General features: G+C 43.2%; 1 protein-coding gene across 2 annotated transcripts in view; it reads left to right on the forward strand.

Annotated features, from left to right (window-relative positions):
* Nucleotides 1–12,440, forward strand: part of GRIA1 (glutamate ionotropic receptor AMPA type subunit 1) — a 125,503-nt gene that overhangs the window by 81,179 nt on the left and 31,884 nt on the right. For both annotated transcript variants that reach the window (XM_040604585.1, XM_040604586.1), the window contains exons 8-11: nt 2,157–2,261; nt 3,653–3,763; nt 4,714–4,920; nt 6,073–6,443. In XM_040604585.1, coding sequence (XP_040460519.1) covers nt 2,157–2,261; nt 3,653–3,763; nt 4,714–4,920; nt 6,073–6,443 — 794 coding nt within the window. The remainder of the gene's footprint in view (nt 1–2,156; nt 2,262–3,652; nt 3,764–4,713; nt 4,921–6,072; nt 6,444–12,440) is intronic.

A 12,440-nucleotide genomic window follows, 5' to 3' on the forward strand; every position in this document is an offset into this window, starting at 1 on the left:
AAACCACATCCCTGAGTGCCACATCTACACATCTTTTTCATTCCTGCAGGGATGGTGACTCAACCACTTCCCTGGGCAGCCTGTCCCAATGCCTGACGACCCTTTCAGTGAAGAAATTTTTCCTAGTATCCAATCTAAATCTCCCTCCTCTTGTCCTGTCACTTTTTAATTGAGAGAAGAGACCGACCCCACCTCACTACAACATCTTAACAAGGAGTCGTGGATGACATGAGCAAAGATGAAAAGCTATTTGAAACATTCTGTGGTTTTTCAAAAACAGAAATCTAACACATTTCAGCAAAATGTATGCTTTTATGAAAGAGAATTACTTTTTTTATTTTCCCCCAGGAAAATGCACACAAAATATTGCTTTAAACAAATACACTGAGATTTCAATTGCACTTTGAAAAATTGTGATAGTTTTTGACAGATTTTTTTGTTAATGTTATTTGATTACCACCTCTAAAAAGCAGGTAGCTAGTCCCTAACTGCTGACTAACCCTGTAAACTAGAAGGCCACAATAGCATCCTTCTGCTCTAGCTCTTATGTTAAGCACAAATTTGCTTAAATGCTCCATGTCTCCAGCTGACTTTGCTGGTGCTTAGCACTGTTGAAATCAGTCCTCACTTTATTTTGTAGTGATTCAGTGGGTCTCAGAAGATGGTAAATGATGGAAAAGTTGTGCTGCATCCTCCAGCACAGATGGGAGAGATCCCTTCTGCTGTTTCAGTGCCACATGGATATCACAGGATTAAGATTTCATTCGTTCAGATAGAAGAAATTGATGCTGTACACCCGCTTTTTGGTGCATGTAAAGCTACAAAGCACGAGCACCTGTGACCTGAGTTTCAGAGTCGGTCAGAACCTGCAAAGAAAACCAAAGGGGCCATGGTAAAAGGAGGCTTGGGAGTGCTTAAGACAATGGTGCTTTTCCAGCGCATCTATCTTTTATGATCCTGTTGTGTCTTGTGAGAAGGGAAAAGCATGTCTCTCTAAATGTCACTAGGAATACCTCTTGAGTTGCAGGAGCGCCAGAAAATACTGGCAGATGTTCATTTTCATGACAAACCTTTATGATAATAGCTGGAAAACAAACACAGTTAAGCAGATTAGCAACAGATTTCCTCTGTAAAGATACATCCTCGTTTCTTCACCATGGGTCTTTGTTCTGAGGATCTCAGAGTACTGCTAAATACCTGCTTCCATTTTTCATGTGGGGAGACTTCAGTTGCAGGAACAGGACAACAGATTTGTTCAAAGTAAGTGGAAAGGCTGAGAAAAAAAAATTTCTTTCCCAGTCAGGTGGCATGAATACTTCTCCGGGTGGTCTCTGTAGATAGAGACCCAAATTTGCACTCCTTTTCACATGTTCCTGGTCCCCACTCACTGTGTGTGACTAGTCAGAAGCCCTTCTCCATGCCACTGGAGAAGCTGGGCACTTTTGCAGCAAGTCAAATGGCCACGCTGAGAGGAGACATTCAGGACATGGGATGTGAGTGAGCAACGCTCTTCAGCTCTGTAGTGTTATCAGCAGAGATTTATGACTTAAAGTTTGCTATGCAAATTTCATTTACAATACTAAATTGTCAGGTTTTATTAGGCTGGTGCAGAAGTAATTAGATTTGCTTGTTAACTGGTAGACTCCTCTCTATCAAAAGACGGCAGCTGGGAGCTGTGGCCACAGGTTCATATTTCCTCCAAATACAGTTCCTGATTTGAACTGACAAATTCTTTACCAATTCCTGACTCCAGGTCAGATTTAGAAAATAAATAAATAAATAAATAACACCAAAAAAAAATCACAAACCCCAAGGAGTTCAGAGCTGATTTAACTCACTGTCACATCCCAAGAGGCGATGGGCTCACACATGTGATCTAGCTCTTATGCATCACAGAGCTCAGTAATAAACGACTAAGTTTTAATAGGAATGTTTTTTAGAAGAAAGGGTAGGTTAAGGGAATGGCTGTGCACAGGGCCAGACATGCTGTATAGAGAGTGAACCCAAGTGAAATCCTGGTGTCAGACAGATGTCCTGTCTCCCCTGCATGGATCTGAGAGACATGACTGCACTCTCCATCCTTCTTCCCACTGCCGAATGACCACCACGTGAGATGCTGACCAGTTGGTCCCCTCATTGATATTTATGTCTTTAAGGTCCGTTTTGAAGGATTGTCTGGCAACGTTCAGTTTAACGAGAAGGGACGGAGGACCAACTACACGCTCCATGTGATTGAGATGAAACATGATGGCATCAGAAAGGTAAAGTAGAGAGCGACCTGAGATCCTGTGTCAGGCACCAGCCCAGTCTGTGTGTTATGGTGTGACTAGGTCTCAACAAATGGTTCTGTGCATGAAAGCTTGCATGTGGAGTCACCACGAGTGCATTCCCAGCTCTCCGCATGAGCAAAGCCAAGCCAAGAAATAAAAAAGTGTCATTTTCAAGGCATGCAAAGCAGTCTTCCTCCTCTACATGGTATTCGTAAGAGGAAAAATGCAGTATTGTGTCCAGTTGTGGGCTCTGAACTTCTAGAAGCTGGCAATCTGGAGAAAGTCCAGAGGTGAAGAAACAGAATGGCTAAATGACTTGATTTTGCTGTGTATTTATTGACAGAAATGTTGCTTGTCTGTAAGACATGTACATCACTGCCACAATGCATATCATATTTTAGATCCCATAAGTTGGAGGTGCAAAACAAACATACGTATCTCCATTTATGTTGCCCTAGGGCAGAGGTTTGGAAGCTCTTTCCTCACTCACCTTTCTTTTTGTCCATGCAATGAAAAGAGATGAGAAGCCTGCGTAGATTTTTTTCTCCTGAGCTGTTATGATCTCTTATCTGCCATCAGCAGGCTCCTGGTTACGCACTGTGTTAATACCCTTTTCCATTTACTGTGATAAGAAATTCCTTTCACATGAGCAGAGCTCAGGCAACCTCATACTTACATGAGGTGATGGAAAACCTCTTATAAAATCAAGCCCTCAAAGAGGATAACCTCAGCCATGGTCTTCCTAATGATACTCGGTAGCACTCTGCTTTACCTGCCAACAGTGGTAGATCAGACCAAATCCCTAACTATTAATAAGCACAACTTAACATAAGAGTTATTCCTATTACAACTGTTCAGTTTATTCATAATCCCAAATGTTTTGATGTGGATCAGGTCGGGGTTTTTTTTCTCACTTGATTTTTGGTGCTTTGTCTCAAGATGTCCTGAGCATCAGTCCTATGTTCATGCAGGCTTTCAGCTGCAGGGTAGCATTTTATCACCCTGTAGCATCTGGACGTGCAGCAGGCGTGCTCGCTATTAGCAAAATATTCAGGAGTCACACAGGGAAGGTGGGAACTCTTGGCATAGGGAGGAAGCAGGGAATGGAAATAAGCCTCCAGAACCAAGTGCTAAATGTTTTTATGTGCATACAAGCACTCTGCTACTGTGGTGTACCATGCACGTTACTTTCAGGCTGGAGTCATGGTGGGATGGGGAAGTTCCTGGTCCCCTCAGCAAGACATCAAGAGTCAGGAGGGGAGATCTCTGGTTGGGTATGAACGTACAAAGAGAGCTGATATTGTTTGGATGACACTGTTATCGTATCTCGGTTAATATTCCAAAGAGATATCAATGAGATACCCTGGGTTTGTGTTCAGCAGATTGGTTATTGGAACGAAGATGAGAAGTTGGTTCCAGCAGCCATAGATACTCAAAGCGGCAATGAGTCTACAAGCCTCCAGAACAGGACTTACATAGTCACAACTATCCTAGTAAGTGCTGTGACTTCTATCCCATCTCTCCTTCTCCCCCACCCCCCTGACGTGCAGACTGCCTCTTCCCCCTCATGTGCCCTCCTTTGTACTATATCATTTTTATAATAACAATAATAACGATAATAATGATAATAATAACAGCACTTACTGTTTCCTGCCAGGTCCATAAAGGTATCTGAAAATTGCTATGGCTAATTAAATAGGTTTTAAAGAGCTCTCATTCTTAAGTGTAGAAAATACAAAAGATTATGACAAGATAGTAGAGGCATCAGAATAGGTAAATTAGGAGCATTATACCTGTGCTTTGTATTCAGCCCACAGAATGGGGGCTGTAATTTTGGGAAAGATAAGCTGTATTGTGCAGAGACGCTGAATCATAGCTTTAAAAACAAATCTCCACTATAATCATGAAGGAATAATAGGTACCCCATAATGTATGGTATCATGTATTGTGTCATTGTATGTGCTTACCCTGCAGAAACAGGAAATTTTACTAACTTGTTTGTTGAATGCTTACTGTGAGTCTGCAGAGGAGACGCAATACCCATGCTGAGTTAAACGTCTTAGGGCTCTCTCCTGTCCAGCAGATTTGATTCTGCCTGTGCCCACATAGGCACACATGCCTTTAAAAATTCATAGCTCAGATGCACTAAATATCCCTTGCAGAACTGCAGTGAAAGGTTTGTTGCCCAAATTCCTCCAGCTACGCCATTCCCCTCAGGTCCACACAGATTCTGCATGAATAAATAGAAAATGCCACAATAAAAATCATACTTCGTGCCTTCTAAAATAAGCCCACTGTGCGTTGGCTGTGCCCTTTGGTACAGGAACACAGAGCTAGAGCTTTGCAAGGGGACCAGAAGCTGCACGCTGGGCTGCAGTCTGAGACCCTCATGTGCATCTCTAGAATGTGGAGCGTGGCTCAGCATTGGTCTTTTCTGTGCCAGGAAGACCCATATGTGATGCTCAAGAAGAATGCCAACCAGTTTGAAGGCAATGAGAGATATGAAGGCTACTGTGTGGAGCTCGCTGCTGAGATCGCGAAGCATGTTGGCTATCACTACAGGCTGGAGATTGTCAGGGATGGGAAGTACGGAGCCCGGGACCCCGACACCAAAACGTGGAACGGCATGGTGGGAGAACTTGTTTATGGGGTGAGTTTCTAACCTCATCCATTGCCCTTAGCTCTTGGTACTTGAGAACATATTCAAGCCCTGGAGTAAGAAGGAGCCCTGCCTTCCGTCAGCCTGAGCTGTCTTGTGGGCTGCAGCTCTGATAATGCAAATAATCAGCCCAAGTGAAATATTTCAATTTAGGGAGGGGGGCGGGGGAGCACATGGGGTGCCTATGGAAATGCCAGAATGTTCCCTTTCAACAGTTCCAAGATTCCCTTTCTTTCAGTTTTTGGAAGAACAAGTATTGAAAGGTTAAACTTTCCCATGGGTAGAATCTCCAAATTTTGCTCTCTTTTGTATTTGCATGGTAATGACAGGATAAAAGAAGGATATGATTTCAAACACTCAGCATGCAACTGGTGAGCAGTAGGACCAGCCTACTTTCTGTCTAGCCACTCATTTCCATCATCTCAGATATACACTTGCACCCTACACTTCGAAACCTTGTTCTGTCTGGTAGTTCACAGTCTGTGGTGTTTGGGTCATCTTTCAGAGGGGTCTAATTTTCCCTTGTAGGGAAAGGAGAAATTGGTGTATGGAGCATCAGTGCCCAAGACTCTGTATCGCTGTGTTGTAGTGTAGGAGGATCTGTCTCCTGCTGGTAGCTCTACAGTATATGCCAACAGCCATTTCAATGCATTTCCCTTTCCATTTTCAAGATAGATTGTAAAATAAGTGGAGAGTGCACATCAGTGTCACTGGAACATTTTTCCTCTTCTACTGCATCAGTTATGCAATCAAAAAGCAGTTCCTGATGGAAGTAAACATCCTGGCATGCTTTTTCAGGCGATTGGCTTTTCCTTGCCTCTTTTGATCTTTGGATGATAAAGCTCTTTTAACAAAAATCATCTGCATCAGACTGTGACATCAGTAGATAAATCAGACAAGAAAGGCTAGGTGGCTGCAAAAAGAAAATGCTGTGATTTCAAAACAGAACAGGCAATCAGTAGTGGTGAAATGGAAATAATCCACCAATATTACCGGCTGCTCCTTTTTAACCTTTCTCTTGCAATTGGTTTTGTCTGATTTCTTTTGAGATAGTGGGGATAAACAGAGATCAAAGAAATGTAAGCTGGAGTTAGTAGATATATTTTTTCCCCAGAATGCAAATCTCTTTCCTGTTTCTTTCAGAGGGCAGATGTAGCTGTGGCACCGTTAACCATCACTCTGGTTCGAGAAGAAGTTATAGACTTTTCCAAACCATTCATGAGTTTAGGTATCTCTATCATGATAAAAAAACCTCAAAAGTCCAAACCAGGAGTTTTTTCCTTTCTGGATCCTTTGGCCTATGAGATATGGATGTGCATTGTTTTTGCCTACATCGGAGTCAGTGTTGTCCTCTTCCTGGTGAGTCGCTTCAGCCCTTACGAATGGCACACTGAGGAATTCGAGGAAGGACGGGACCAGCCAGCCAACGACCAGACGAATGAGTTTGGGATATTCAACAGTCTCTGGTTCTCCCTAGGAGCTTTCATGCAGCAAGGATGTGATATTTCTCCGAGGTGGGTTGCCTTCCCCAGTGAACTTTCTTCCAGTTCATGTGGCTTAATCTTCCTGCATGCTTTGGAGCTGAACAGGTTCTTTTTGACCTTCCTTCCTGAACCGTAGTGTAGTTTTGTGAATCAGTTACAGATTCAGATGGGATCCAAGGGTTCACAGGTCTCACAGTCATGAATTTGGGACCTAAAACTTGAGACCATAAAAATACCACTCTAAATTTGACCTGGGAAGTTCTTTCGAGAGAATTTACAGAAATGCAAACTAGTTTTTCTAAAGCCACCCAATTGCAATCAGATGATGTCAGTCATTTATGCTGTTACTGCTAGAAATAAGATTATTCTAGCACTATAAGGAAGCTATCAAATTCCAGTAAAGTAGGGAGAAATAATACAGCAGGTGCCCAGTGAAAGGTTATATAGTCTGTGTCAAACTTTATGGAGCACACTGAGTAGCTTTAAGTATTATTGGCCTTTAGAAAGGTCAGAGAAGTACTGAGCGTTCATGCTGGTTCCCATTCCAGTCAGTAGTTCTGCTCCTGAAAGCTCAGTAGGACCCAAAGCCCAAAGGGTTCCTAAAGGGACTTTTTGGTGAATGGCTTTTGTAATTACTTTTAGATTATTTTTCTTGGAAAAGCTGGCACAATATAAGGTGGCTGGAAAACTGCATGAAATGCAGAAGATGTAAATCTGTGACAGAGGCACAAGCAGAGACTTATTTGTAAATAACGTCTGGAAATATCTCTTTCATTTTTGAGATCTATATTTGCACAAGTCTTATTCTAGGGATTTTGCCTACTGCAGGAGCCCATGATACACCTATCAATGCTTTTTGCATACAAAGGCGTTCAAAAAGAAAAGAAAAAATTAAAAGCACAGGAACCAAATAGCCGTATGATAGAATTTCTTATTTATTTGAACAAATTATATGTCCGGTAAGTAATGTCTGTAAAAACTGAGGGATCTTTCTTGTGGTATGTGTGTATTCCCATGAGGCAGGATCAGAGATGAGGCAGAGGCTAAGGTTTTTGACACCTCCAGGGCAGATGCTGTTAGGGTTTGTGAGGCTGAAAAAGGGTTAACGAGCTGTGGCTTGGGATGTGGATCATATGTACCCATCCCTCCCAAGAGGTCTGCTCTGGATGCTGGTTGGAGGGAGCATGTAGACGGGTCAGGCACCAAAACTGCCACCTGCTGCAGGACACAGCTGGTGTTCACCCTCACCGAAGCCCTGAGAGGCATGCTTGTCCAGGCTTAGGCTAAGAACATTTTTGGCCAGGTTTGACTCAAAGCAGAGGCACTGCTAGTCACAAGAATGACTTTACAGGCAGCGTATGCCTGCACCTACATGCTTTGGTGACATCTGAAGAGATGCTCTGATAAAAGTGGACAGCAAAGAGATCTTTTGCTCTTTTTTTTCCCCCATCCTTTCTTTTTTGGCCTTTGCCTCCCTTCTCTTGGAAGGAAATACCAGCAGAGATACACCTCTTGTAGGTAAACACAGTAGGCAGAAGTTACTTTCCCTGATGCTGGGATGGCACCAAAGCTCAGGGGACGAGCAGGAGGCACAATTCCGCCGGTAAACTCCCATGGGATGGCAGGGGGAGGCCAGGCACCGGCTTGTTGGCTGTTGGATGCCAATTTGTCCAAATATTAATGAGCTTGGGATAGCGTGGAAATAAGAGCCTGCAGGGCACTTTGAAAGTGACAGCTTTTATGAATATGTTTTATCATTTGATCATTGATTAGTGGGAGTCCAGGTGGAGTGTTCAGAAAGTCTTCCCAGCAGAGGGAATTTCAACTTTATCGCTGTCTTGGTACACAGCGCTGTGCATTAGGATCAGGTTATTGTGATTTTCATTCTCATTGTTGTTCTTGTCATCATTATTCTTATTTAGGAAAGAGAATGTCTTCCTTTGGGGACATTTCAATAGCCAGTTTCTGTTCCAAGGAGAAGCGTGGAGAGGTGAAAAGCTGAGACTTTACAGAATAGCAAATTTGGAAACATCTTTAATAAAAAGTGTCAGGGAAAGATCAGTGGGTTTGATGCAAGTAACAAGATTTGCTCCAGCTAAACAACACGCTTTGAATCACCATTTCAAAGTGTGGTTTTATTTTGCTTTGAAATGGGAAATGAGAACGATTCTGCCACTGTTATTTTAATGTTGTTAATTTGATCATCCTGATAATGAAAATTACAGTTTCATTGAAACCCATATTTTCCCATGGAGCACAAGAGCACTTTCTGACTACAAATATTTGCAGGAAGAGAAAATCTGAAAAGCAAAATATGGGCATTATTATGACTCCCAGTACTCTGAGTACAGCTCCTTGAGATGGTGGCAAGTGGAGGGGGACATTTCTGCAAAATATGAAAGCAAGAGGGAAGCAGAAGAGTGAGAATTTCTGTAGGATGCTGTTGTACAGAAAGGCTCTGAGTGCACTCCGTATTTCACATGTATTTTTCACGCGAACCTAGTGCAGGATTCCTGTGACACATCACTTAGAAATGAATGCTTGGTAGAACGACATTGTGGGCAGGTGGGGATCTGCTCTATTCCAATATATCTCCTATATGGTTGCTTCTAAACTTATCACTACAATCTCTCAGCATCTCCCCAGTAATGTATTAGCCAACATAAATAGCTTCTGTTTTCTGTTATGCATCTGTTCTGTCATTCTCTCCCCAGCAGAAAGGAGCAAGTGCAGGGGTGTATTTTGTTTTTGTAGAGGTTTTGGGTTGTTTATTTCAGTTTTGTTTTGGGAAGGAGTAGGGGAAATTTGTCTGGAGGCTTGTGGTGGGTTTTGTTGGTTTTTTTTTTTCCCAGAGCACACTTGTTTTAAGTGCATATGCCACTATGTATTTATCATAAAAAAACCTGTAGGATCAAAACCGCAGACACATCATTCAGCACAGTGGGTGGTGAGCTTTGTAGCAACTCCTTGCTCTTGTAAATGTGCATTCCTCCGTCTCAGACCAGTCCCCAGGGAACTTCGGTCCCCCACAGAGACAAAAATTTGCTTTTGAAGGAAAGTGGTGTCCTTTTTAAGGACAGTCTTACTAGCCAGAATTTTAATCAAGCTTTTAAGTATGCTGGTCACAACTTACCAAGCACTTTAAATATACCCTCTGAATTGGATGACCTGTAGCTGGTCCAGACAGAGCGTAGCTGCGGGTTATGTGCTCACAGCCTCTCCTCCCGAGGAGTAAGGCTACTGGACATGAGGTCGAGCGGTGTCCTTGAAGCTCTGAAGCCTTCATGTCTAGGCATAGACTGGACGAGTGTGACAAAGGCCAGGCAGCCACCAGTCACGGAGAGTCCCAGCCAGAGCTGGTGGCAATCTGTGCTGTGCCTTTCCATGCTGCGATATGAGCACAAGCACGAGCAAGGAACTCATCCCTCCTGAGCCGTGAATGGAATGGCTGGACCGCAGGTACATAGCTTCAGCCAAGGGAGGCTGTGAGCTCCTGAGCATTTCCCACCGGGATGTGCAGTCCCCCTTCTGCACATCACTGAGCAGTGTCCCCACTGGATGTGGTTCAGTCACTACTACACGGACAAACTAAACACGGTTGAGGTGAGATGGTCCCTATCACTGCCCTTAAAGGCCGTGCTTTCAGAGTACTGGCTGATACACAGCAGGATGGGGGAGAAGCAACATCTTGGAGCTGCGAGTAGTTTCATGCACATAGTAATGGGCAGAAATCAGTGAAGTCTGAAACGGGCCATAAACCATTAGGCTTTGCAAAGTGCCACCTTAACTTCAGAAAACAGTCATGAAATTGCAAAAGCACTCATTAAATGTGAAATACAGACCCAGGAAAGAGATTCTTAGAGCAGGCATCGGAGGTAATAAATATCCCGCAGCCAATAGTGAGAGCTTGCAGCAAGAGAAATGTGAAGTAAATATGACTCACATTGTACCATTTTTCAGAAATGTAATTTGATAAATTGTCTTCAGAGCTTAAAATAACCCCAGTGTATAGCAGCTGTGGAGAGTGGGACCTCGCTATCACCCAGCACGTTGCTGCCATTCCTCTCTCAGGATGGACCTGAAGCCTTTGAGGGGACCAAGGGGACGTCTGGGCTTCCCAACCTCCTCTGCAGCAAAACAAGGCATCTGAATTTTTCATTTTCCCCACCATTTTCTACAAAATAAATTATTTGATTGTTGTGAAAAGGATAAAATACCAGGGAGCAAAACACAGATTTCTCTTGTCAGCTTCCTAGCCCGATCTTCTATTTTTTGTTATCTCAAAATGTGTTGCTTCATATGGTTTGAGCCCAAAAGAGATTTCCTGTGTATTGGAGACTATTCAATTTAATCCAGTTATTCTTCCTGTGACTCAGAAAACTTATGTTTGACTAAAATGAAATACATTTGGCTAAAATAGATCTTCCAGAAAGGCATTTATCCTTCCTTTGAAGGTACCATGAGATAGAATATACACAGTTTCTCTCAGCTGAGCGACTGTAGGAGTCTTGTCCCCACTGGAGTTTGACAGGAGGGTGAATGTCACACAGTATCACCCAGTAAATGCAGTCATCCTTTGTGCCCTGCAGAGGAAAATTGAACAGAGATCTCCAGAAAGAAACCCATCTTCATGGGGGTTCTCTTTATACTGTGTTGTGGAACCAAAACACATATATTTTGGATTCAGATCAAAACATACCGTGTTCAGTCATATCATGACATAAAAGAGTATCATGTCATGATACCGGGACACCACATCTTGAAATTGCTTATGATAATCTGCACGATCGAGAACAGAGCTGGAGATGCCCTGGTCAACCTGTGCTGGAATTGAAATGATGGATGAAGCTTTCATCACAGCCTGCATCTGGGAGAGCCAGATTTGAGAGGGGACATTTCGAGAGCATCAGCAGGGATGCAGGAGCAGAAGGAGATTCTGTGCTGGTCTGTGCAAGGTGCCACAGGGGACCACTGCTGGGAAAGGGCTGGGCCACGCCAGTGTGCCCTAAAGACTGTGGGTGTTTACTGTGTGCAAGGAGACATGGCACAAGATACAATCCACCCTTCAGCTGGCTCGGGATAAGGAGTTAAATGGGTCTTAACTTGCCTGCAGAGTCCGGAGCTGGAGCCCGTGCAGGGTGCAGTGGCACGTGGCAAGTAGTGACCCCTGGCTATCAGGGGGATGCTGCTTAGGGAGGTTTCCACAGAGATGATGAATGAATGCGCCCCGAGGTGGGAAGGGGAGAGAGAAATGCTGGCTGCCATCCAGTCAATAGATACGATCTATTATTTATGGGCATCTCGTGGACATCGTTATTTGGTTTTAGTGGTGTGGAAACAGTGCGCTCTGGCTGATCTATGCAGTGTGCAGCCGCTTGTATTTCACTGCACTCCTTTGCAGGCTTTCTGTTGCACTCAATCATGGCAGTTTGTCTGTGGAAGAGCAAGTACGGTGTTTATTATCTACCTGTAATTAATGCTGAGCATTTTCTTCCGCTATTTTTCCTGTTTATTTACATTTCTTTTTAGATCAATTGAAAAATTCACAGGAGACTTCAGCCACAGAGCTGGTGGAAATAACAGCAAAATCACTCCACAAGTTGTTGAGGGTTTTTTTCCTAAACTAGCCTCTAGGGACCTTGAAAAATAGCAGCACTTTTAAATTTCATCAAGATGTTCCTAGTACTGAAAGATTTTATCTGGTTTTAGACAAGACCTAAATCAGAAATTGGTTAGGACAAAAATTTTCTTTTTCTTAGAGAGGTTTGATTTGGGTTGTTTCAAGGGAATTATTTCTGTTCTGTTCTTTTTTTAACTTACATTTGCAGGGCACTTACTTATTTTGCTAAAAATTTAGATTTAGGGAAATTAGAACCAGCTGCATTTAGCAATTAAAAGGATTTTAATTCCTTCCTGAAATGAAGGCTGAGCCTCGGTGTTTATTTGGCGACTCTTCTTGATTTCAGTAGGCTCCTCTGACACTTCAAACATCTGCCTGTCTTTCTGGCCTGATGCACAGTGCTGCTG

Source organism: Falco naumanni, chromosome 8 (genome assembly GCF_017639655.2).
Source record: "Falco naumanni isolate bFalNau1 chromosome 8, bFalNau1.pat, whole genome shotgun sequence".
Taxonomy (NCBI): Eukaryota; Metazoa; Chordata; class Aves; order Falconiformes; family Falconidae; genus Falco; species Falco naumanni.